The sequence below is a fragment of the Phascolarctos cinereus genome, unplaced genomic scaffold (assembly GCF_003287225.1).
Source record: "Phascolarctos cinereus isolate Bilbo 61053 unplaced genomic scaffold, phaCin_HiC Scaffold_726;HRSCAF=1367, whole genome shotgun sequence".
NCBI classification, from domain to species: Eukaryota; Metazoa; Chordata; class Mammalia; order Diprotodontia; family Phascolarctidae; genus Phascolarctos; species Phascolarctos cinereus.
This window is the reverse complement of record NW_027556098.1, coordinates 163,464,901-163,491,792: the sequence shown is the minus strand read 5'-3', so window position 1 is coordinate 163,491,792 and position 26,892 is coordinate 163,464,901. Positions and strand designations below refer to the sequence as shown.

At 34.3% G+C, this 26,892-nt stretch overlaps 1 protein-coding gene across 1 annotated transcript in view; it reads left to right on the top strand.

The window, feature by feature from the left end:
* Positions 1-26,892, top strand: part of LRP1B (LDL receptor related protein 1B) — a 2,172,360-nt gene that overhangs the window by 376,371 nt on the left and 1,769,097 nt on the right. The window contains 1 exon segment of the mRNA XM_020984719.1: positions 7,257-7,379. Within this exon segment, the coding sequence (XP_020840378.1) occupies positions 7,257-7,379 (123 nt within the window).

Genomic DNA, 26,892 nt, shown 5'->3' with positions numbered 1-26,892 from the left:
TAGGCCAAAACTTGAAGCATATGTGGCAAAGTGGATAGCTCATTATTCCTGGAAGACCCTTTGTGGAAGTACTCGAGATGTTCCCCTTGATATACTCTTTCATCTGTGTTCTTGGTAGAGTCATGAAGCTGTCTTTCTTCAGTGTGTCTAGTTTGTCCTTGATTTCTGCTGTAGACATTATTGATACTCACTGTTGTTCCAGAAATGTTGCCTGAATACTGATGAAAAAATGCAAATCTCCTGTCCCTCTGAACTTCACAACATCCTCTTCAGGTGAAAATTGTATGTGGGGTGGTGAGGGAAGAGACTGAGTCTGACTGTCACATCCATCCCAGCAGTTCCTTACCAGGGTCTTCACTGGAATATCTCTCTCTAAGGCTGCTAGATACCCAAACCCTTGATTTCAAATTAGCTATATAAATGTTACAGAATGTGATCAATTCTCAACCAAATTCAACAGACTTCCTGTTACATCTATTTGGAATGCTTAGATTGATTGATTCATTTACTCAATGAAGATGTTTAGGCCTTCTTTATTAGTAACTAGTTCATACCTCTGATAATGTGATTCTATTGAGATTTGTTATCATATGACAAAGTTATTAGGATGCAGCAACCCATCCTTACTTTAAGAGGAATAAGATGATTAATTGAGCTATTCAATCAATTCCCACCATTACAGAGAGAATTAAATGTTATAATTTTTTTTTGTGGTCATGCTGGAAGTTAGGCAGAAACCAGAAAAAAAGAATACTTCTAGGAGAAAGGATTGGGAATGCAAGTAGACTAAAAAGTCAGCAGAGGCAGGAAGAAGAACTTCATGTCCTAAAATTTCAAGCCAAGAAGGACAAGAGGGTCAGCTTTTGGGGGCCATGATCCATGAAAAGAAACTAAAAATCAAACAGAAACATAGGCTGAGAATTTTTTGGTATAAGAAGTCAGTATTTCAGGACAAAGTCTGGCCAACAAGATTTTTGAACCAAGGCAATAAGGCTTGATCCGAATAAAATTTGAGGAACCAGAAGCAAAAAATGGAATTTGATATGGAACTAAATAATTTCTAACATAGAAATTCCTTATATACCATCCACCAATTTCCATTACATCAATCTGGCTGAAGCCAGGGAAGTGAGGGAATGAGGACATGAGGGAAAAGTAAATGAAGTCTTATCTAACTCTTTAGCACTTTAAGGTTTATTGAATGTTTTCCTTACTTCAATAGAACATAGCATCTGAAGCCTTTGAACATTCATCAACCCTGAGAACTTCTCAACCTGGAACATTCTTCTGCTATAGTGACTCCCACATCCCATATGTAAATTCCTTCTGTGGCTTCTGTTTTAAGGAGGGGTCGATGCCCATTAATTTCATTGCGTTTCCAGCTCTGCTTCTGACTTTGTGGACCTCAACACTTTGCCTCTAAGCTGAATACCTTCAGCTAGGCCATTTTTCCAGCTCCCTTTTGTGTTGTCTTCATAGGTTAAATTATAAACTCCGTGAGGGTCAGGACTGACTTTTTGTCTTTATGTTTTTATTTGTATCTCCAGTGCTTAACACAATGCCTAGTACGTAGTAAGCACTTAATACACACTTGCTGCTTCGTCTTGTTGCCTGCAAAGTAGGTAGGACAAATATCAATATTCCCACTTTTCAGATAAACTGAGGCTGTGTTTGGTAAAGTGATTTGTTCAAGGTCAGGTAGCTAGTTAATATCAGAGCTTGAATTTGAACCTAAGTCTAGTAGCATCAAATTCAGCGTTGTTTTTCAATATACCACACTACCTTTTTGGTCATTTTGTATTCACTGTAAATAAGAACAGACTTTCATCAAACAATGAAGCTGTGACCTTATTTCTCTTCTGTCTTTCCAAGAGTTCTACTGGCTTTTAGCAATAGCTAAACACTCTTGGTATTACTATTGCAACAATAGTAAATGGACTCTTGAGGCAAATCTTTTTCCTTAGATTCTATTTTGGTAGATTATATTGTCATCTCTTAAAAACAGGTGGTTCTCTCTTATTTATTTTTTAATCTCCCTATACCTGATATAATGTCTTGTCCATAGCAGGAATTCATAGGAAAAGCACTTTGCCAATTGTAGACTTTTATATGTTACTGCTGCTATCACTACTCCTACCGCCACCATCACTATCTCTATCACTACTACTAATGATAAGGATAATAAATATTCATTGAATTGAATGGGAAATTAGAGATGGTGTTATAACTAAAGCTCAAATTGTAGCTAATATAATATTAACTACACAATGCCTTCTTTATAAAAGCTTTATTGACATGTTTTGTTTCTACATTATGAACACATACTGTTTACCAACACTGTGGGAGAGGTACGTTGTAAAAAAAAAGGAAAACAATTAAGTAAAAATATAGTGAACTCATCTGAAAAGGCATATACAATTCTACCTCTATAGCACTCTCCAGCTCCTTGAGAAATCTATTTTCTTTCCCTCCCACTCACCATCTCTTTGAAAAGAAAAAAAAAAGAAAAAAGTCCTTGTAATAAATATGCATAGTCAAGTAAAACAAATCTCACTTTGGCTACATACAAAAAATATAAATACATATGGATCATTCTGAGCCATAAAGCCATCATCTCACAGTAATAGAAAATGTATTTCATCATTGGTCTTCTGGAATCATATGTGATTGTTGTATTGATAATAGTCTTACACCTTTCAAATTATTTGTCTTTACATTGTTCCTACTGTATAAACTGTTCTCCTGGTTCTGTTTATTTAACTCTGCATCAATTATATCTTTACATATGTCTTTGAAATTATCAGTTTCATTTCTTCAAACACAATAGTATTCCATTACATTTATATAAATCAACTTATTCAGCCATTTCTCATTGGTAGACATCCTGTAGTTTCCAGTTTTTAGTTACCTCAAAAAGCACTGATATAAATATTTTCATACATTTATGTCCTTTTCCTTTTATCTGATCTCTTTTGGGCATGGGCCTAGCAGTCATTTAGCTGAGTCAAAAAGGTTTGCACTGCTTAGTAAACATTTGTGTATAATTCCAAATTTCTTTCCAAAATGGTTATGCCCATTCACAATTCCATCAACACTGAATTAAAATGGCTGCTTTCTCCCAGACCTTCCAACATTTTTCATTTTACTTTTTGGTCATCTTTGACAATCTGATAGGTGTGTGGTACATCAGAATTGCTTTAATTTGCATTTCTCTATTTAGTAGTGATTAAATCACTTTTCTACCCCACATCTCTTTGGATAGACTGGGATAAACCACTTTCCTTAACCAATTTGCTTTCTATTCAGAAAGTCAGCATTTTTATTTTTATTTAGCTCACATTCATGTCAGGTTATTCTGGACTTAGGTTATTTTGTATTTTAAGTTCTTAAGAAGTCAAATAGTATTTCTTTTCTTTTGAATCTCCCTTTACAAAATAACTCTTTATATAAAATATGTTCAGCATTTGTATTGACAGAACTGCTTGTTCATTAGTATTAACTTAGCATGTTAATTCCTCAGGAGAAGAGTGTGGAATTATTTAGGAATTTTTAAATAACTGAGGTGCTCAAAGTTGCAGTGTTATACATTATAAAATTTTAAGTGATTAACTTAGCTCCTTGTTTCTATAATTCATTTTCCAGAGATTCCAGATAATAACACTGAATTCCATAACCTTAGTATAACTAAACAAGGAAAGATAAGTTCTGAAACCAAGTCCACATCAGTTTTTAAATGTAAAATCTCACCACTAAATTTTCTACATAAAATGTTAAGAAAATTATATTATAAATTCCCATTAAAATAAATTCCCAAATATATGTTCATCTCAGTGAAAAAGGAATAATTTACTTAGCTCTCTGCATTGCTAAGATGAAACCATACCCAATAGACTATGCAGTCTATAGTTGTCCTAATCTTTTTCTTGTCTCCTGGTTCCAAAGAGCTATTATTATAAAGTGATATTCAAGCGGCTAGCTTTGATCTTCTTCCTTAGGGATGTAAGCTGAACTGCCTCCCTGTCCTAATAAACTTTTTTTTTAATTACAGCATATAGTATTTTGCTTCATATAATAAGAAGGCATTTTTAAACAAGATTAATTTGAATATCTCAGAAGTGTACGCTGAAGCATTAAATGGGATGAATGGGAAAACCTACCAAAAATGTTTAGTTTCTTATACAAGGAACTCAACCGAGGGGATATAATTTTTAAAAATCACCTCAAAATATTGAAAATTCACTCATTTGAATCCAACTATCAATGCTTTTAGAAGTTGACCTTAAAAATGTTATATCTGGTTGAAAAATAAATAGGCTGGTTACAACAGGGTGTTTTTAACTGCTGTTTCCTAGGGGGTAATGTAAAACCAGAAACAGCAACTGTGAGGATAGTATTTAAAGCTTTGAGATTTCTAGCAAGCAATAAGCAGGTTTAGATTAGGTAAGACTTCTTAAGTAAACCATGCCTTCAAATATAAACTATGTTGTTTTAGGTTGTCTTCTATGTTATTTGTGAAAAAATTTGGGTTCTTGTGGAGCATGTGCATTTGAAGGGAGATCTTTAAGGACTGTTCTCTGTGTCCATGAAAGGCCAAACCATAGGAAAATTAATCCAGGAGAGATTCTAATCATATATAAGAATGACTTCCTGCCTGTCAGAGTACTAAAACATGGAAAGAGAGTTGAATTTTGTTTAGAAATGTACCCTGCTTAAAGACAAAATGGATGACTTTGATCCTTTCAATGTCTAGACTTTTCCTGGACCTTATCTCTTCATGCTTTTCTCCAAAGCAATTTTCAGTGTCTTAGTTGGGCTAAATGAGAGGTACTATAGCTAACCTCTCTCCTAGAGAGTATCTATATTTTAGAGGCTAGAGAATGTTTGAAGTAGGCCCCATGGTCTTCAAATTTTCTTGGTACGATTTGTAGTTTAATGTCCAGGAGCAGACACTATCTAATATGTCTATGTACAAGTGAAATCCACTACATAGAGCTAAAGATTGCCAAAGGAAGACATGGTGCACTTTGCAGGGAGAATATTTTGTACTTTTTTAAGGTATATTTACTGCTTAAAGGAGAAGGCTCTTTGCAAGTGTTTCTTGACTATGTATATCATGTACAATTCCTTCCTCTTTCATCTATTTCAGTCCTACCTGCCCATCAAAGCCCAAGTGAAGGGCTAATTTCTTCTCTTAACAAATCATGCCATTATGATCTGTCTGCCCTCTGAAATTCTGTAACATTCACTGGTTATTTGCCCTCATTTTGTACTTACATAGGAATAGTGAATTGACCTATTGTTTCATAGGTATAGAGAACTCTCAACTGAGGAAACTCTTCCAATGTACCTTGCAGTTTATAGTCTAGGAGAGTTGCCTAGATTACTGAGAAGTTGAGTGATTTGTGTATAGAGATGAAACTTGAAGTCAGTTCTTCCTGACTTTGAGGCTAGCCTTCTAGCCACTGCACCATGATGCCTCTCTTGTACTTACATACTAACTTCTGATACTATTTTTTATTCATACAGCCAGTATCCCCAATTAAGTTTTAGGGTTCTTGAGGGCAGGAATAGTGTATAATTGTCTCAACTTTTATTTCCCACACATTTCACTTAGTACCTTGTACATAGGGGTGGGGAGAATATGTCTAATAAGCACCTGATGATTATAAAATAGGCCTAAAGTGAGGAAAGCAAATATAATTTAATCACAGGCTTAGAACTAGAAGTACCCATGGAGTTCATCTAGTACAAACTACTCATTTTATAGATTATGAAACAAAGGTCAGAGATATTAAGTAAATTACCCAGGAACATATGAAAAGTAAGTAAAAAATCTGTAATTTGAATCTAGGTTCTATGACCCCAAATCCAGAACTCTTTCCACTATATACAAGGCAGAGGGCTAGTAAGTGTCTGAGGCCTGATTTGAACTCAGATAATTCTTCCTAACTCCTGGTCTGGCCTCCATCCATCACACCTCCTAGTTGTACAATGATCAGGGACAAAACTTGAATTTAGGTCCCTACACTTCAGAGAGGGTAGCAAAGTAAAGAAGTGTTGCTGACTCAAGGTAAAGCATATGAGTTCAAATTTAGTCTTTGAGTAACTCTCTCTATGATATTGGACGTGATACTTAACTTCCTTGCAACTCAATTTCTTCATCTTTAAAATGAAGGAATTGCACTAAATGGTGTTTAAGGTTTCTTCCACTTCTATATCTACGATCTTATGATCCTATGACTTCCAGTCTCTTGTTCTTTCTGCTACTCTGTGGTGTCTCACTAGTAAAGTAAACGTGTTTTCCAAGTCTAAATACTGCCTAGTTCAGCAAGTCATTGTAGAGAGAGTCTAGTTTTCAGGTATTCTAAAAAAGCTTGAGGGAATGTCTTTGTGGAGAACAGAGGCTTGGTTTCAGGCATATTCACCTAGGCAGAAATAAGAATAAGGATGGATATATATAAGTAGCAATTCTGTGGGAAATAGTAATTGGGTAGTGCAACTGACAAAAATATACAAACTGTTCTTGAGGAAATTATGGGCCAAAAAGTCTTTGACTTAGGGTAGCCTGACTAATCTAGCATCTTAAAAGTCCTCTTTCAAGAATAGAACTGAAATCCCTGGAGATTTAATTTTATTACTAACATTATATGAATGACTTTACTTTCTCCTTGGGGTACAGGAGAGAGGGTTGGGGGGACATTTTGTTTTTTGTGTGTTTCTATCTTCATTACCAAGCAATACCTGACACATTCGTAGTAAGTACTCAGTAAACATGTATTGAATTGAACTAGAATAATAGTTGCTTTGAATAAATCTTGCTTTGGGATGATCAGAAATAGAGAACACAAGATGAATACTGGTGCTCTTGTATCAATTTATGCCCTCATTATGTGAAGTAAGCATGCATTTGAGTAACTAAATGTACCTAAAATTTATTCACTGAGAGATCTATACATTCTTTGAAGTCTGTTGTAATAAAGATGACAACCAAGCAAAATAACCCTTTTCAGAGCACATTCTTTTAGTCTATTTGTGAATTGAAGCTATTTGGCTAATAAGGTGATCAACAGATTGTATACTTAAGGTACAAAGCTAAAATTAAGATACATATTGCTTATGTTTGAGCTTTGTACAGGGAATATATTTCATATTCATATCCCTTTTATATATTGCTTTCTCACATTTCATCTTTGTGCTGTTTTGTGGTCATATGTTCAGATCATTCATATTTTATTTTAAAACATTTTCATTTTCAGATCCACAGTTGTGTGATCCTGGTGAATTTCTTTGCCATGATCATGTGACTTGTGTATCCCAGAGCTGGCTATGTGACGGGGACCCTGACTGCCCTGATGATTCGGATGAATCTTTAGACACCTGTAAGTAGAAAGGTTCTCATGACATTTTGATTTTCCATTATATGTAAAACTGGCTTGCAGTTGTTTCTGAGGACAGCTTTTTGGCGGACTATATGTATTCTCTTTTCTATGAATCACAAAATGAAGATGTTTTAATTTCCTTCATAGTGAGTAATCAATGGGGAATAATTTTTTTAGTACAGATTAACCCATGAAAATAAGAAAGTAACAAATAAATGCAGTGTTTTTAATGAAACAATTTTATTAGAAAAAATGCAAATAATTTGTGCATATGACAAGGGAAGCATTATGAGAAAAGCAGAAAGAAAAAACATGAGAAACAGTCAGTAGGCTTGACTAAAGCATGTTTCACAATTACATACCTTTTCTTTTGCTTTCTGGTTTAGGGCTATTAGCAAAAGAATTTTATTCTTGGAGACTGATTATTCTCACTATCTCTATTTATTAAAGTCTGTCATTAATTCTAGATGTCTCCTTCTTTTTACTGCTGTGGGAGAGATGAAGTAATAGTCTATATTGAGACTATCTCTACAATGACTTAAAAAGCGTACAATTATTTTTACTCCTTAGGATGGGGTAGTTAGGGATCATGCTCCAAGGGATAGAATAACTTCTGGAAATCAACCTTTGGTCTCTTCTTTGGGGTTATCTCTTTACCTTAGGAGACTTTGTACAAATAACTGAAAATATTTTATTTTAAACCTCTGAAATAAAAACATAACAGTGACTTGTCTAGAATTCAAAGTGATCGTATTACCCCTAGGGTTATTGGTATCATTAGTATCAAAGCTCCAGGGGTCTCTCCATATTCTTTGGTTGCAGCAGAAATGTGTGGTATTGAATGTTGTTAAAAATAATTGGGTCATGCGCTCAAATACTTCAATCCTCCTGCAATTCAGAATTATGTTTTAATGACACATTTAACTCATGAAGAACACTTGGAAGATCTTCTTGAGTTGAAATATAACTTTGGTGGAAATCATATAGATGTAGTTTACTTAATGAGAATTGTTTAGCCCTGTTTCTCAGCAGAAGTCATGAAGATGTGTCTGACTCCTCCCACACCCATAATTTATGTCTGTCATCCCTCAAAAATCACATGATAGCTGCCAGATACTTCCTCTAGGTCTAACTCAGTCAGGACATAGGACAATTTTTCTAGGGTCTTCAAGTTCATGAGGAGAAGAGTAAGAATATACACATCTATCTGTACAAGGCAACTGTGGCTAATTAATGAAACTGTAGCCTCACTCTACTGAGAGTGACTACTGCAGCTGTGCATGTAATGAGCCAGAGAGCACTTCAAAGCCATGCTGATTATCTCACATGGACCACCTTTCCATGCCTGCAAGGTTTTTCATAGAGCTGTGGCTCTGGGTGTTGATGTTTCAAATAAGTTCCTAACAGAATTGATCTTCTGGAAAAGTTAGTTTCTCTCCAATTGACCAATCCCATTTTTCCTCATGCTGTAATTCTATACATCCAGGAGAGCAATTTATTTGTCTTCCATGTGAATAGAAAAATAGGCCACTGTAGAACTTGACCAAGTTTCTATAGAAAATACTGTTTGAGAGCATCTGGATTAAGAATACTAATTTGGAGAATTTTCATCTTTTTTTCAGAGACATTTCAATCTTGCCTCTGCTTATAGACAAATGGACTTTTTTTTTTGGTCTGGGTTGGGATAGAATGGCTAGACACAGGTACAAGGGTGAGGCTGAATCTAAAAGCAGCTTCTTGGAGAATTCCATTATCAGGGCCTGGAGTAAGTGATGCTATATGGCCACAAACTAACACATTCCGGAGCCAAACCATATTTACCAAATTATACTTTTTCTAAGATATTTTCAAAATAACTCTGTACTAAGTCTTTTGTAATCCTGGGCAAGTCAGTGGGTATATCTGAGCCTCAATTTTCTCACCTAGAAGATAAAGTAATATTGGCATATATCTCACAGGGTTTCTTTGTTTTGTTTTTGGAGTTGTTGGGGTTTTTTTTTGTAACGATCAAAAGGGATAATGCGATAATGCTAAAAAGTGCTTTGAAAACCTTAAAGTGATTGATAAATGTCATTAAAAATGTTTAAACATCATTGTTAGTTTTCAAGTACTCTGGATTGAAACATGCCACAGACACAAAGCAATATTTGGTATGTTTATGTCATCTTGGGTGTTTTATTCTATTATATAACATTAAAAGTCCTCAGTCTTTTTAAAGATGGCATTCAGACTATAATGACACAATTGTGCATCAGTAATAAGGACTTATAAGTGCCACTTGTTCTCCTCATGCATATAACCAGGTCAAAAAAGGATGGGATCATTACAATATCTACTTTACCAGCATCATACAGCCATAATCTCAATAATGGTCTAACCTCAAATGTAGTCTGAAATGTAAAAAAGCATCTCTGAAAAAGAATAACATATATCCAGATTTAACTTTGTCAATCCAGATGTTCCCGATTAGCATTTATCTAATATGGGATTTCATGATGTGTTGTTTTATGAGAGACCTATGCAGCCAGTCAATAGCAATGCTCAATATAAAATAATTACATAATTCTATAGCTATAAAAAACCCATTTAACAAGGAGGGAAGAAAAAGAGCTAGAAATAGGGCACCTAGAATATTCTTTACTTAACATCTTTACATTGTGACCAGTGTGAGAGCTGAAGTGATCTCATATTTGCTCTTCAGACTTAATTGTTATTTCTACAAAAGATGAAGGGAAAATTGCTAACGAGAAGAATACATTTTCCTTTATATCCACTTAGCCTTTAATCATAAACAAAAATATTAAATAAGCACTTAGGATATTGTGAATACCATGAAAGGAAACCTCATAATTGAACATTAATGGATATTGGGAAGATAGTGGAAAGAGATTGCCTTTATATGACAAGGTATTAAAATTTTTTAATGGATGAGAAAGACAAACAAAGTCCTAGAAATGAACTCAAATTTCAGATATGAAAGAATCTGAGAATTTAAATTTTTCATTTATTTCTTTCCCCTCCCTCTATATTTTCTGTGTTTGTTTAGGTTTTGGATAGTAATGATTTTGTTCATTCCTAAAAGGGGTCATTTGATTTATGATACTAACAGAGGTGCCCAAAGCAGGGGTGAGGTGGATAGAGAAATGTTTTATATGATTATTTATAATGGGATAAAATAGTACTGATTGCTTGATGGAATGAGATATCAAAAATAAAAGATTCCGCCATTTATGTCCTCACTGTTAGATTTTAAAAGTGGTTAATCGGTCTTATATCTTCAATGGACATTCTTATATCTAAATAGCATTTTAATTTTGATTTGTTTTTTTTTTGTGAGGTGAAAGGGTGAGTGATAATATGAGTTGTTATAAGATGTGGACCACAGAGTATAAGGAAAATAGCACCCCTAAATGGTTTTAATCTTGTTATTGCAGTCTAGTGTAGTTAATATTTGATAAACCAAAAATAGGTGAAATATAACTTCAACTTTGAAATAAGTTTCTGGGTAGCTTTTTAGAATGAAAACTTGGAATCCCTGCTTTCTCTGATAAGTTTTCATGAGAGTTAGCTCTGCCACCTTTAATCCTCAGAATTTAACTGTTATTTTGATATCAGGTTGACTACTTGTGGTCAATTACCTTCTGGAAGTTATCTTAATTGAATCTAATAATAATAACAATAACAATACTAATAATAAAATACCCTTATACAATGACATTTGAAGGTTTTACCTAATGCTTCTCACTACAGCTCTGTAAGATTGTAAGTCAATGTGATATTTGAAGAGCATTAGATTCAAAGAACTAAGCGGAGGTATTATCTCTTTAACTAATAAATAAGCTGTATGGTCTTGGACAAGTCCCACCTTGCCTCTCTAAACCTCACTACCTTTATCTAGGAAACAGCAAAATAATAATGTTGCCCTACCTATCCATGAAAGGGCTGTTGTAAGGATCAAAGAAGATAATGTCTGTTTAACATTTTGTGAGTTATTTTTAGGTAGCATTGCATAGTGAGTTGAAAGATAGCCTTGTCCCTGTTACATTCTAGCTGGCTCTCTTGGTGTTTTAGGCAATTTTCTGAAACTATAAGTTGTAAAAAAAAGTTGAAAAACTATGACATTGGCATAGGGAGATTGCTTATTACATCAACGAAATCATGTCTTGATCAAACATTCATATAGCTATCTTCACCATTATACAGATGAGTCTTATGCCTAGTAAATGTGTGTTAGAATTCAAATCTATTTCATCTAATGATAGTCTTAATGTGCTTCCAATAGTTCGTTTCTTATAATATACTGGTGTTTTGTTTTTTATTTCATTTGAAATCACTAAGGCAGTAGACATCTCTTCCCTGGTGCACGTCTTTTCCCCTAGAAGTAATCCAGTGATCCAGTAATTCTTCAGGCACAGATTGTAATTGTTTCCGGAGGACTGAATAATTAAAGTAGAAGAAAGGTCCCTCCAAGAGCATAACAGAGTTAGCATATCCTGGAAAGTCATTGGGGAGATGTACAATTTGGTGAGATATACACATGTATGTATACATATGTAAACATTTCCACATGTGTGTAGGTATAGACATACCCACATAGGCATAATATATGTATATGTATGTGTGTGTTTGTATGTACGTATATGTGTATATAAACACATATGTTTGTACGTGTGTATATGTGTGTATATGTATATGTGCATGTGCATGAATATATGTATATATATTCAAATAAATATTTATTGAGAACTTTGGTTGTTCATTTACTAAATTTCACCTTGAATGCTTCCCTATTCTCCTACCGGTGAGTCATCCCATATAAAAATACTTTTAAAGAAAGAAAGACAATTCAGCAAAACCGATCAACGGCATCAAAAATTTGGATATGCAATGTTTCAAACCCATCTCTGAAATCCACCATCTCTGAAAAAGAGTAGAGGGAGGTGCCTTTTCACATCTCTGTCAGTCAATAAGTTAGCAAACATATTTTAAGTGCCTACTATATTCTAGGCACTGTGTTTAGTAATGGGGATACACAAAAAGACAAAAGGCTATCCCTGATGTCAAGGAGCTTTCAGTCTAAAGGAGGGGACACCATGAAAAATATGCATAATTAATATGACTAGATTATACATTTTAGGTAGTGTGCTGCCAGAGGTAATGGGAAAAATATTTTCAGAACATTAGAGTGGGGAATATATTTCCTCATACCACCTCAAATTACTCCTTTGATGCATAAAACCTCCTTTCTGTTTGTGTTTGGGTATATATAAAAGATCTACCCTACACAGACACACACACACACACACACACACACACACACTTTATCACTTGCACCTTGAATTTCCTTGAGCCTGCACTCCTTTCCACTGAGTGTAAAACCAGTTTTTGAGTTATATAACTTTACCACAAGCAACAAACTCATAAGGAAGTACTGTTTTCATTTCTACAATCAAATAACAAACTTGAAACACCAACCTAAATAGCATTGTTTTACTCCTACTCTGAAACTGAGAATAATTAATCCTTTCAGAAGAATGGAATTCAAATAGTGACCTGATTATTCAGGGCCATTATAAATTATACCAATGGAGGTATTAGTTTTCTTTTTTAAAGAAAGGAAAGATTTATAAGTAGGCATGTATGAAGAAATTTTTTTTAAATGAAAGATGTGAATTTGTAGAAAATGCCCTATATTTCCATTCTTCAGGTAGTTTAAGTTTTAGCTAATAGGATGAGTATGATCATATATATACAGACTGTTTTAAGTGGGAAGTATTTTCATATGGTCTTTCCAATTTCTCTTCCTTTCCCAGAGGCCAGATAGAGGAAGGTTATTAGCAGACAGATAGTGTCCATAAAAATAAAGTAAAATTTGGAGCACTGAAAGCAGACTCTAGGAACAACAAGATGTATGGATCTTTCATGTTCGGAGAGAAGGGGGGAGTCACTGAAATCAACAAAATTAGGAGAGAAATAATTCAAATTTTTGTTAGATAAACAATGTGATCTGACAGATTATGAAAAAAAGCATATAACATGCAAGGATGGCTTATGTCCATTAACACTCATTTTACTTTATTCTGAATGTTATTTTAATTCTTTTTTCTTTAGCAATATTGAACCTTCCTTTCACAAAATATCCTCCAATCTCTTAATCTGTTGGAAGGTCAGCAAAATATCTATATCTATATCTATATATCTATATATGTGTGTGTGTGTGTGTGTATTTAAAATTCTGGACCAAATTGTAATTCCAAGCCTTGGTTCATTTTGCTGGCTTGGAGTGAGAATATGAGTCCCATTCATTCTTTCCCTACAGAATGCCACTAAGCCAATGAAAATCTGCCTTTGTTACTTCAAAAAAAAAAATCAGTGCAAGCACTGGTGAATTAAATTTGTTGCTGGTCTTGTTGTTGGGTTGTTTTCAGTAATGTCTGACTCTTTGTGACCCCATTTGCGGTTTTCTTGGCAGAGATACTGGAGTGATTTCTGGTTTCCTTCTCTAGCTCATTTTACAGCTGAGGAAAGTGTGGCAAACAGGGTTAAGTGAGTTGCCCAGGGTCACATAGCCAGTAACTATCTGAGAACAGATTTGAACTGTGGAAGATGCCTTCCTGACTTAAGGCCTGGAACTTTATCCACTGTCTGCCTAGCTGAAAAGAGTTTGATATATTGTGAATGTGCCCTTAGGGAAAGGAGGATCAGTAATGAAAGGATCAAGTGAGAACTCCCATCTTCCTACCTCATCACATAGTGTTTTGCTCAGTGGCCTCTGAGTCCAAGATGACCTATTGATCAGAAAATTTAAAAAAAAGTGTTGTGCCTGACAAACTATGTGAGAATTGGAATATCAGTTGGAGAATGGAAGAGGGGAAAAAAGAATGAAAGAAAGCAAAGTGAACTGGTACGATTCATGTTACCTTCATTAATCACCTATTCTGTACTATGTCAGGGTAAAGCAAAGAGCAGTTAACTTGGAAATGCTGAACTTTGATTCCGGGTATCTGAGTTCAAATTTCTGGCTCTACCATTCAGTGCTTGTGTACTTTTAGTCAAGTCACTTGGCTTTTTTTGACCTCAGTTTCTCCATTTGTGAAGTGAATGGATTAAACTAGATGAACTCTAAACTTTAACACTATAATCTTATGATTCAAAATCCTATGTCAGACAGTGTGCTAGTTGCTGGGAATACAAATAGGTCAAATGATGAAGTCTTTCTCCTCAAATAACTTAGGAGTGCTCAGAGACAGAGGTATATTATCTACACAAACAAGTATGATATGAGAAAGTGAAAAGTCTAGAATGCTATGGGATAAAAAGAGGAGAGAGATCACTTTCATCTGGAAGCGGGGGGGTGTCCAGGAGTGATTACACCCCATGCATCTGCAAACAGTTCTCATAAACTATTCTGGAGCCTCATCAGTTTAGGAGATTATGCATAGTAAACAAATATTGTTGGAATGACTCTGTAGGGACAGAGATGTGGACTATCTGAGAGAAAATCCTTTAAGCAGCCTATCCATAACTTATCTAAAATTTGGGGTTGCACACAAAGGCTTTTTACCTTTCATGGGTGAGCACATTTCTTCCCAGAGGGTATTTTACTCTTTATAGTCAGTCTGTAAAATTTACATTTGAATTTAGTACTCAGAAGTGCCTGCCTAATGACAAATTTTGCCAAATGTTGCAATAAAGAATGCTATAGTCTATTTTTCCTGAGAGCAAAGACCACTCCAAGATAATGAGAGCTTATAGTTACAGAATTTTCTGGGGAGAAATATAAAACTTAAATGTAGTATACCATCGCAAAATACATTCCCTCCACTTTTAAGGGCATATTTAGATTGAGGAATAAAATGGATTTCAGTTAAAAGATTGTCACATAGGACTGCATAAAAATGTCTTTCAATGAGAACCAGGCTCTAAAGGGTGAGGAAAATAATATTTATTCTGGTAAAATAAGATTTCCTGAAGGGTCACCAAAGACTTGTATCCACAGTATATTGAGCACCAGCTCAGGTTTTAGAATGCCCATTCATTTACTTATCATGAATTCATTCACTCATCCATTCATATATTTATTTGCTAATATTTTTGATGATATCAGTTCTCCCTTAACCCCAATGAATTGTGGTGGCTCCTTATTGCCATCAGAATAAAATATAAACTCTTACATTTGGCGTTTAAAGCTCTTCATAACCTGACTCCATCCTATGTTTCATCATATTTCATATTACTCCCTCCATACATATATTGTCTGGTCTAACAAAACTGGTCATCTTGTTTTTCTTCATGAATAAACCTCCATTTCTTCCATTCATTCCTTTGCACTAGCTACCTTTCCTTCCAGTTTAGAATGTCTTCCCCCTTCATGTCTTTCTTTTAGAATCTGATTTCCATCAAGATTCAGCTCCAGAACCATTTTCTACATTTTGTCTTTCCAGGTCCCTTCAACTTAACCTCCATGTGGGCAGTGTTTATGTTTCTGTGTTGGTTTGTATATATGTGTGTGTATATGTGTGCATGTATATATGTTGTTTTGTACATGTGTGTATGTATGTGTATGTGTGTACATATGTATAGATATAGATATAGATATAGATATAGATATAGATATAGATATAGATATAGATATATGGACTTGACTCCCTTTCCTAATTTTATATTTCCATATTCTTGAAGGCAAGGGTAGTTTTGCTTTTAACTTTGTATCTTCAGCACTTAGCACAGTACTTGGCACACAGTTCCACTTAATAAATGCATGTTGATTGATTGAGTTGCTACGATGCCATTTTGCTGTGGGAGATACAGAAAGGACATTAGGAGCACCTATTTTCATGATCTAATTAAGAAAGCTAGTAAAAAAGATTCTGAAAAAATAGTCACATGAGAAATCTCATACAGCCAGACCTGTCAAGATAGATCTACATATACCTTGTTCTGTCATTCAATTAATTGGCTAATGTGTTCACATTTAGTCAGGAGTTAAGCAAACTATCTAATCCTTCTGGCTGTGAGCTGCATGCCAAAGCCATTATGATCTCCAATATAATGAGGGAATTGCATTCACACCTGAACAATTCTTGTCTCAGATCCAACATGAAATAAGAATGCAGTCAATGTCAACTCTTCATGAGTAAAGAAGAGGATATTTTGTAAATGAATGGTGCTTTATACTTAAAAGCAAAGGGAAAAGAAACCTTTCATTTAATTTGATTGGTACAATAATTTTTTAAAAGTGGCTACTTCATGTGATCCTCCATTTCTCAGAAACTGAGGCATACAACATTTAGGTCATTTTCCTGAGGTTGTGCAGCCAATTAGTGACAAAACTGAGACCAGCTCTTAGAAATCAAATGTTCTAATTCCTCTTACCATGACACATCTCTATAGAGCTCTGATTTCAGTACAGCAATTAAAAAGGTCCCTCTTTGGCAATAAAATATATTCCAAATTTTAAAGAAATATCCTATTTTAACCTTGCAGAACAAAATAGAAGATACACAATAAATTATCAGTTGATTAAATATATAGAGTGAACAGCATTTTACTAGATGCCTACAGTAACATCTTCAACATTCTGAGAGCTTAAAACATTAAAAATAAAAACAATTGTATATGTATGTATACTTCTATTTCTATATAGACAATAATTACATTACTTATTCAAGGTAAATAGGAGAAGAGTTTCAAGATTCATGTTTTTTCCTCTTTTGTGGTGGTACGTTATTCTAATCCAGACATACTTCCTCATTCAGTCCTTGTGACTGGTGATGTTGATCACCTAAGCTTATGAGTGGAGTTGGTCTGTTACTATAAAACCAGTTTTTCTTTGTATTAAGCTAACTGGCATGGAGAGGGAAGCAAACTTTGGAACTTGACCTCATTAGCACTATGCTGTAGGGAAAATAAGATAATGCTTAGTAGCCATAATATACTCATTAATATAAAACTCATCCTGTATTTTAATTATTTCTGATTCCAACTGGGGGGGGGGAATTGAAATAGACAATAGAGTTAATAATGAGTGTCATTTTGCAGATACTTATCTTTTTTTAAAAGGCACTACAGGTGTAAGTTGTGGTAAGATTTCAAAATAATGAATTCTCTCTTTACAGTATTTTCTAGGCTTTACATTTTTGTAGTTTTTAACACCTGGCATAGTGTACATGTTAGGCATTTAATAACTTTTAGCAATAAATGAATAAATGAAATGGTAACTTCTCTTTCTTTGTACAATTATAATTGAGCAGGGAGAACCAAATTTCTCCTTTGATTTTGGATTTATAATATGCAGAGGGTAACCTTCTTTAAGAAAACCAGATCTTAAAGCATTAAAAAGTGGTTATTGAGTACTTACTATTAGGGTCTATGCTAGGTAGTGTGGAGAAGACAAAATATAAAATATGTTCCTTCTACATAATAATATGTGTATACAGATAACATTTTCTGTATTTCTGATTCCACTTGAGGATACACACACACACACACACACACACACACACACACACATACACACATACACATATACTTACACACATACATGTGGGTATACATCTATATAATGCATGAACAGGTATGTGTACATATCCATACACAGTTAACCTAACTAGAGATGATAATTAAATTAATATTATATAATATATATATGTAGGCACACATACAAATATTCTGATTGATAATCATTAAAATGCTTTCTCTCTCTGACCCTTACACTCACAAAGATATAAATGGAAATGTATACCATAGATAACTAAAGAGTGATTATTTACATTACAAAAGGATGCTCTGCTTTATAAAAAAAATCACTGCAGAATTTCTTTAAATAGGTAGCTTTCCTAGTGCATTTAAAATGAAATTTGATTTTTAAAAATTTCAATTTATATGCCACCTACTCACTTCTCAATCTCTTGCAAGCTGTCTTCTGAACCCACTGCTCCACTGAAACTGTTCTCTCATAGCTTGCCAATAATGTTGTAATGACTAAATCTGTTGGCCTTTTTCAGTTCCCCCTCACTCTGACTCTTTTGTAGCTTTTTATCCTCTTCACCATGTTCCTGGACATACTATCCTTTCTTCCTCTTTCTGGCACTGAACTCTCCTGTGTCTCTTTGTTACTTCTCTTTTTCACTTTTTTTTTTGTTAGATCCATATTCTGCCTCCTTCAGGGTAGTAAACACACACACACACACACACACACACACACACACACACACACACACACAGTGTTTTGTGCTTGGAGCTTTCCTCTAGGGTTCTCTCAGGGGATCTCAATATGCTCAAGTATCACTTCCATGCATTTATATCTCTTTCCCCATTCTGTGTCTTGTATTTTTAATGTACAGCTCTATTTCTCTTTTTGTATGTCCCATAATCATCTCTAACTCTTCATATCCAAAAGTAACCACGTTTTCTTATATTCTCCAAATCCGCCACCCTTTTCCACCTTAATTCTTTTTTGCTGAGAATAACATCATATTCCTAGTCAAACAAGTTCATGTTCTCAAAATCACCTTTCCATCTTCCTCATCCCAATCAGTTTCCAAGGTTTATTGATTCTCTAACTTCTCTTATAACCACCTCTTCTCTACAAACAGTGACCATCTAAGCTCAGCCTTCCATTTCCTTTTAGCTATGTTACAGTAGCCTTCTAAATGTTTTCCATACTTCCCAGACAGTCCCTTCATTATTCTACTGTTCACAAATCTGCCAATATATCTTTACTAAAGAAATATATCTTGCCATTATCTTTCCCATTCTAAAACACACACACACACACACACACACACACACACACACGCACATACACACACACACACACACACAAATACTTTCATTGGTTTCATAGGATCAAACACAAGTTTTTTAGCCTGTCATTTAAGGCATTTCACAATCTATGCAACTATATTTTAGAGTGTTCACTTCCACATTCCCTATGTTCCAGCCAAACTGAACTACTAATGTTTCCCAAAAAGCATTTCATTTCCCATCTCCATACCCTTGAACATGCTATTTGGCTTACTGGGATATACTCCCTTTCCCCATGTTCTCTGTTTCTCAGATTCCTTATATTCCTTCAAGGTTCAATTTAGGTTCCATGCATGGTGTACTGGTGCCAGCTCTAACCAGTTTGTGTTAGCCCATTATTAAAATTTCAGTGTCATGATTTTCTCCTCAGAAATTAGCAAACATTATAAATCAGGGCTTGATTTATTGTTTTATTGATTTCCTACACTTAAGATCTTGTTAATACTGCAGATTAAACTTAAAAATGTATGCATATTTTATTTTTTTCCAGAAAGCCCAGTTGTTAAACATTTACTAGCACTCTCTTGTATTGCTTTATACACATTTCTGGGACTCAAAAAGGGTGGAGTAGAATGCTCAGGAAATTAAGTCATTACCAGACTGGTGGCTGAGCATATACACAGTGCTTTACATTTTTCAATGTGCTTTACATCCTTCCTCATTTGGGATGTGTGTACATGTGTGTGTGTGTGTGTGTATGTGCATATACACACAGATATATATGCATATGCACATAAATACACATATCCATACATGCACCCATATACACATGCATGCATGTGTGTTGGTTATATATTCATATAGCTATACATATATGTACACATGTGCATATGTGTATTATTATGTACTCACATACATGTGTGCATTTTTATATAAAGTTTAAAACTTAGTGTATAGAAACATATAAATTTGTATCTGCATATTACCCTCTTCATTGATATATATAGCCACAACTCTTCTGGGTATGCATAGATGATCTCTATGAGTTTCCTTGGAAATTAATTTCATCACTTGATAACCAGCCCTCTAGTGTCAAATGCTTCTAATCTTGGTCTGGTAGGTCCTTAGATAACCAAAGCTTTGAGTCATATATGCAGGCCTTGAATTCAGGTCTCAATGAGTCCATAATCAAAGCCTTTCCAAATCCCTGTAAGGGTATCCTAAACATAGTCTTCAAAATACCAGAGTCACTTTCATGACTATTAGTTATAAGAATAGTATGTTCATGGAGGATAATATAAATATAAGTGGTGGAAAAGATACCTTTAAGGACATGCATAAACAGAAAAAAAGGTGGACTGAACATTTACTAAGTATCAGAGAGAGTAAGTGCACTAACTGCTAATAAGGCATCTCTGGATCATTAAATAAACCAGATGAAGACTCCCAGAGTGTATGGAGGATTTTTTTTGGGAAAAAAACATAGGAAAGAATAGCCCAGTATAAAGAGAATGTGGATGGGTTGCAAGCAATAGCAGTGTGAGAGGGATAATAATATATCTATAGAACTGGAAAGGATATTAGAGGTTATTGAGTCCACCTCTTTGTTTTATAAATGAGGACAATGAAAAACAGAAAGGTTAAGTGATTTGCCTATGATGAAATCAGCATTAAAATAAGTGTACAAATGTTTATGTGTGTAGACATGTTCTTGAATTGATTTTTAAGATAACTATATATTATAAAATCATATCCACATTGACATATACACATGTATATATGTGTGTCTTTGCATGTATTTATCCATACAGTTGTATTATTCATATATATTATGCTTGGTTTATTTCACTAGGTAATGAAATATGACATTTTTCTAGTACTTTTATATTTGTTAAGTAGTTTGTTTTTATTTCAATTTCAGCCTCATAATAATAGATATTACAAGCCTACTATCCACATTCCTTTCACACGAGGAATCTGAATTTCAGAGATTTTTAATCATGCCCTCCAGAACCCAAGTCTTCCTGACGTTATCTAGCATTCTATCCATTATACCAAAATATAATATAGAAGGACATTGGAAGAATGCTGTATTTCCAGTCAAATGAGACTTGGGCTTAAATTTCATCTCAGGAACTCACTAGCTCTCTGACCATGGAACAAATATCTTAATTTCACATTTCCCCAGTTTCTTCATCTAAAAAAATGGTCCTGTTTGTATAGGCTTGTACAAGTTCATGTAGATTAGGTTCTTTCCAAACTCTGGAATTCCATAAAAATATTAGTCATTTTTATAATATGTATGTATGACATATTTATAATAATCTCACCCATTTTAAGAACTCACCTAAAAAGAATGAAAGTAGTCTCATTTTAATATGTGAAAAATATTTTATTCAAATCAATTCACCTTCTTTATGACTTAGTCTATAAGGGTTATGTTTCACATAATACTATACAGAATATCTTGAGAATTTTACACTATATCTCTGTAATTTGTGTTCTTCACATAAATAGGGAAATTACTTCTTCATTTAGATAAGAGTAACTCTTTGAAATTTTCCATTCCAACATTGCCTTTCCTGTTTACTGACAATAAGCCTTTTGCAAACTCATATCATTGGTTCATCCATGGAACAATTAAAAGTGGAAATTAAGAAATCAGAAAGTGAGCCCTGAAGAATGTTGATCATTTAGCAACAAACATCCTATTGCAGTAGGTCTTTATGTAAAGCACTTCTCTTTGCTACTGGAAAAGGGAAAACTTGAATTTAACTTAGATGAAAATTCATGTGGAAGTTGTGGCAAGGAGAGACACTGGCAATATAGTTATCAGTGTTATAGGCAACAGCTGTCAGATTTTCAGTTAAATGGAACAGTGATGGGCCAGTTTTCCCAGAGGAACTTTTGTACATGTCATCTTAAGTAACAAGATAAAGAATCAAAGGGTAACTAGGTTCAGATTAGAATTGAGGTTAAGCAAGCATATTATGCTTAGATTTTAAAAGCCTGCCTTCTGCTCTGTAGTAACCAAAAAAAAAAAAATAGGTCAAGTAAGATCCTTTAATGTTAAACCACAAGGCAGACTATGTATGGGATAAGGCTGGCACCTTAACTGATAGAAAATTCCAAAAAAGTTAAGGTTATTTAATGGGCAAATGTCAGATTTCCATCCAAGGTAGATTGACTGGATCTTCTATAAATCTTCTATTACCTTACTGTGTTGGTAATTGTGAAGTGGTTTGTATGTCTCATTTAAACCTCATAGCAGTGGTGTCAAACCCAAATAGAAAGTTATCCCTATAGGCCATATATTGCTGTAGAAAACCAAAAAATAAAATCTATATAGTATTATACATTTTTTGTTGTTAAACATTTTCCAATAACGTTTTAATCTGGTTCTAGCCCACTTGAGAGTTTTGCCAGCTGCCTGCAACTGCTGATCCCAACTTTGACAACTCTGATATAATGTATTTTAGACAATATTATGCTCATTTTAGACATGAGGAAACTAAAGCTTATTATTTTAAGGAACTGAGTTTCTATGGCAAACTTTAATTTTTATATTGTTAATTTAGCATTGATTGGAAAATAGATCTTTTTGAATTGCAGGAAGTCTCAAAATTCTAGGTCAAAGTTTTTTAACCTGGGGTCAATGAACTTATATTTCAAACTATATTTTGACATGCAAATGGGAAATAAGATATACAGGCAATGGAGTATAGAAATCTATCCTGCCTGCAGGAAGATGGAAGAGGAAGAGGATAAGAGAAGGGAGTGGGGAGATAGAAGGGAGGGCAGATTAGGGGAGGGGGTATTCAGAATGCATGCCATCTTGGGTTGGAAGGAGGGATGAGTTGAGGAGAAAATTTGGAACTCAAAATATTGTGGAAGTGAATGTTGAAAACTAAAAATAAATAAATTAATATATTTTTTTTAAAATTAAATATTTCCCTTGAAAAATATATTGTGATAACTATGAGAAAAATATTTTATTTCCTTCATATTCCTGTGTATTTTACTTTGTAATATTTAAAAACATAATTATTAGGAAAACAATCTAAAGGCTTTGCTATGGCCACCAAGTGGATCAATGACATATTTTTTTTTTTTAAGATTAAGGGACACTGTTTCAGTTCTGGTTCAGGAAGGGTTTAGAGCCCCAAGGTATGGTGGGAAGAAAGGGCTTGATTTTGGCTATATGTGGCCCTGAAATTATCATTATTGACCATATGTCAAGCCCAGATACAAGGATTTTTTGATGATTACTTTGGTACAGATCTTCTTTTGGGCTAATCATTTAAACAAAACAAAAATAAACATAAACAAACAAAAACATATTTTCTGGTGATATACAAGAATGCAGCAATCTTTATGCTTCATTTTGCTTCAAAACCACTTTATGCTTATATTCTAAAGTCTTTTCATGTTATATCTTAGGGGAGGGAAGGTAATAAACATTTATATAGTACCTATTATGTACTGTATGAGGCACTGTGCAAAGTATTTTACAAATATTATCTCATTTAATCCTCATAACAGATAAATGCTGTTATCATCCCCATTTTACAGTTAAGCAAATTGAATATCATCTGAGGGTATGAGGTAGATGTTGTTATTATCCTCATTTTACAGTTGAGTAAACTGAAACAAACAGAGTTTAAGTGATTTACTTAGGGTCATATAGCTAATAAGTATTTGAGGCCAAATTTAAACTTGAGTCTTCCTGATTCCAGTCTCAGTGCTCTATCCATTGCACCATCTAGCTGTCTCTTGCCTATTGAGGTACTTCTATTCGCTATGTGCTATGACTATGACAAAACATAAAGAGTTTAATTAATGATCATACCTTCAGTAGAGAAAGAAAACAAAATAGTGGGCAGTTTCAAAACTATAGCTTGACTTCTTTTGGTCACCCTTTATTGCTTCTTTACCATACTAACAGGAGCATAGACATGACTACATGGAAAATATGAATGCTAGTAGTATTTAAATGTAATGGAAACCAAAATATCCAAGTATAGATTCATGTACATAGAGTAAGCAGTGGGGTTGTGGGGAATGAGCTTGGAATAGTACTAACTTCAGTAATGAACTTGTCTAAGAAGAAACTTAGAGCAGAAGAACCAAGACCCTCGAAGTATAAGACTTTATGTCAAAATCACATTATGGATTAATTATTTGCCAAATATTGATCTGTTCCCCAGCTGTTTTAAATATATGCATGCAAAATCAAAGGGAAAAGGCCAATATTTCAGATCTATTAGCTTTTTAAAGTTTCTAATGCCCTAAAAAGTTACCAAATCAATCTCTTAGGAAATTTATATAAATACTAATTGAAATCTAAACCAAGATCTTTTTGTCAAGATTTTTGCCCAAAGTAGTATATTTTATGGCTCTGCTGTTAACCACCACCTAAAATTTTTATAGTAGAAATACTGATGGAACTTAAATGGACTGGTGGTATAAGACTCCTATAAAGATAATGCTGTCTGATGCTATTATTTCCATTCCTGACCTTCACTATGAAAACTGCCTTTGGATAGAAAATCAGTAGATATGTTATGATTGTGCCATATCCTTCAAGGTCTTTTTTGAACGCCATATTCCCCAAAGCCTTCCATGATCTCTCCAGCCAGAAGTGATATTTCCAACTTCTGTACTCCTATAACATTTTGTTTCATCTAGACAAGAATCTTTCCACATAATCCTCAATATTATAAGTATTTGTATATATTTATTGTTCCCTTTGCTAAGTTGTAAAATCTTTAAACGCAGGGACGTCTTATGCATATTTTGGTTGCCATAGCATGAAACACTATGACTTGTACGTAGCCGGTGCTTAATAAATCCTTGATAGATGGATATTATATTTATCCTTGGCCTTCTAAAATATGTCAAGAAATGGATAGAATAGATGACTTTGCTTTACTTTGCGTAGAATTTTTTTTTTACTTTGTGTCCATTTATCTATTTCTTTTCATATTTTTTTTTTACATTGAGCCTACTGGATTGACTATGCTTGTTGCTCTTATCCAATATTTTTTATTTCTCCCATACAATTTTATTACAAATTTTGTTACAATTATTTCCCCTGATTCTTGTTTTTCAACTGACAATTTAATTCATTTTGTCCCTTCTTGTGCACTAACCATTTTCTCCATCTCTTGCATTTCTCTTTTGTTCATTCCTTATATTTGTCTGGTTGGTTGGTTTGTCGTTGTCCTTCATTTTCAAAGAGGACCAAAATGACATCACTATGCTAGAGTCAAGTTTCATTGTGTATGATTGGCTGATTGATGACCAATACAAGCTCAGAATGTTCTACCGTAGTTGGGCACAAATGATGCATGTGAACATTTGGGGTGGGTTCTCTAAATTTGCACATCATGCATTTTCTTTGAAGTGTTTCAATTCTGCTTTGCTCATATAGAGGAGCACCTTCTCTATAGTGGAGCCATACTGAGTGGTCCTGTGCCAGTGTCTTCAATGTCACATAATCAATTTTGAAGTTCTTAAGAGAAAGTTGCCGAGTGTTCTCATATCACTTCTTTTGACTACTATGTGAATGCTTTCCCTGTGTCAGTTCTCCATAAAGTAGTCTTTTTGGCAAGCATATGTTTTGCATTCAAACAGTGTGGCCAGCCCATCAGAGTTGTGCTCTCTGAAGTAGAGTTTGAATGGTTGGCACTTTAGTTCAGGAAAAACCTCAGTGTCTGGTATTTTTTCTTGCCAGGTGGTCTTCAAAATCTTCCTAAGAATTCAAATGGAAATGATTCAGTTTCCTGGAATGGTGCTAGTATACTGTCCAGCATTGTTTATCCAGCTGCCTATTTGAAACATGTTTTTCTCTGCCTTCCTTGGTCATACAAGGATTCCCTCTACCACTGCAGTCTTTACATCAACATATCTTAAATTGGGGGGCAGCAATCAGCCTTAATGATGAACTGGTACAATTACTTCAATTATAGACAAGAAAATTGAGAACAGAGAGTTTGTTACTTCCCTGGGGCAGTCAGCCAATTCATATATAGGGTTTAAATTTATATCTTCCTCATTCCCAGGCATTCTCTTCCCCTCACATTATCCTTTCCATTGTATAAATTATTCCTTGTGCTACACATTTATGTGAGATAATTTTCCCTATTCTTTTTCTCTCTTCCCACAGTTCAGAGTCAACCTCTTTCTCAGCCTTCCATTCCTCTTCCAAGATCATCCCAACATAATAGAATCACACCCATTCCCTCTGTCTAAATAGACACCCTTTAAAGAGTCCTAGCAAGCATAAAATTCTGAGATGTTTACATATCTCATCTTCCTGTGTAGGAATGTTAAACATTTAAATTTTTTAGTCTCACATGGTTCCTCATTTATGTTTATCTCTTAGCTCCTCTTGAGTCTTGTATTTGAATGTCATATTCTCTATTCAACATTGGCCTTTTCCTCAGGAATGTTTGAAAGTCCACCATTTCCATTCCCCAACTGCTAAATTGCTAAAAGGATGAAAATCACAATTATCAATAGTCATATGCAAAATGCTCTAAATGATGAATAGTTGGAGAAATAAAAATTAAAAAAAAACTACAGTGTCATTTTATAACCATATGATTGGTTAAGATGACAGCAAAAGAAAATGACCTGTTAGAAAGGATGTGGGGAAATAAGCACACTGTTGCTCTGTTATTGGAGCTGCAAACTAGTCCAACTATTCCAGAGAGCAACTTGAAACTTTGCCACAAGAGATATAAAACTATGCAAACCCATT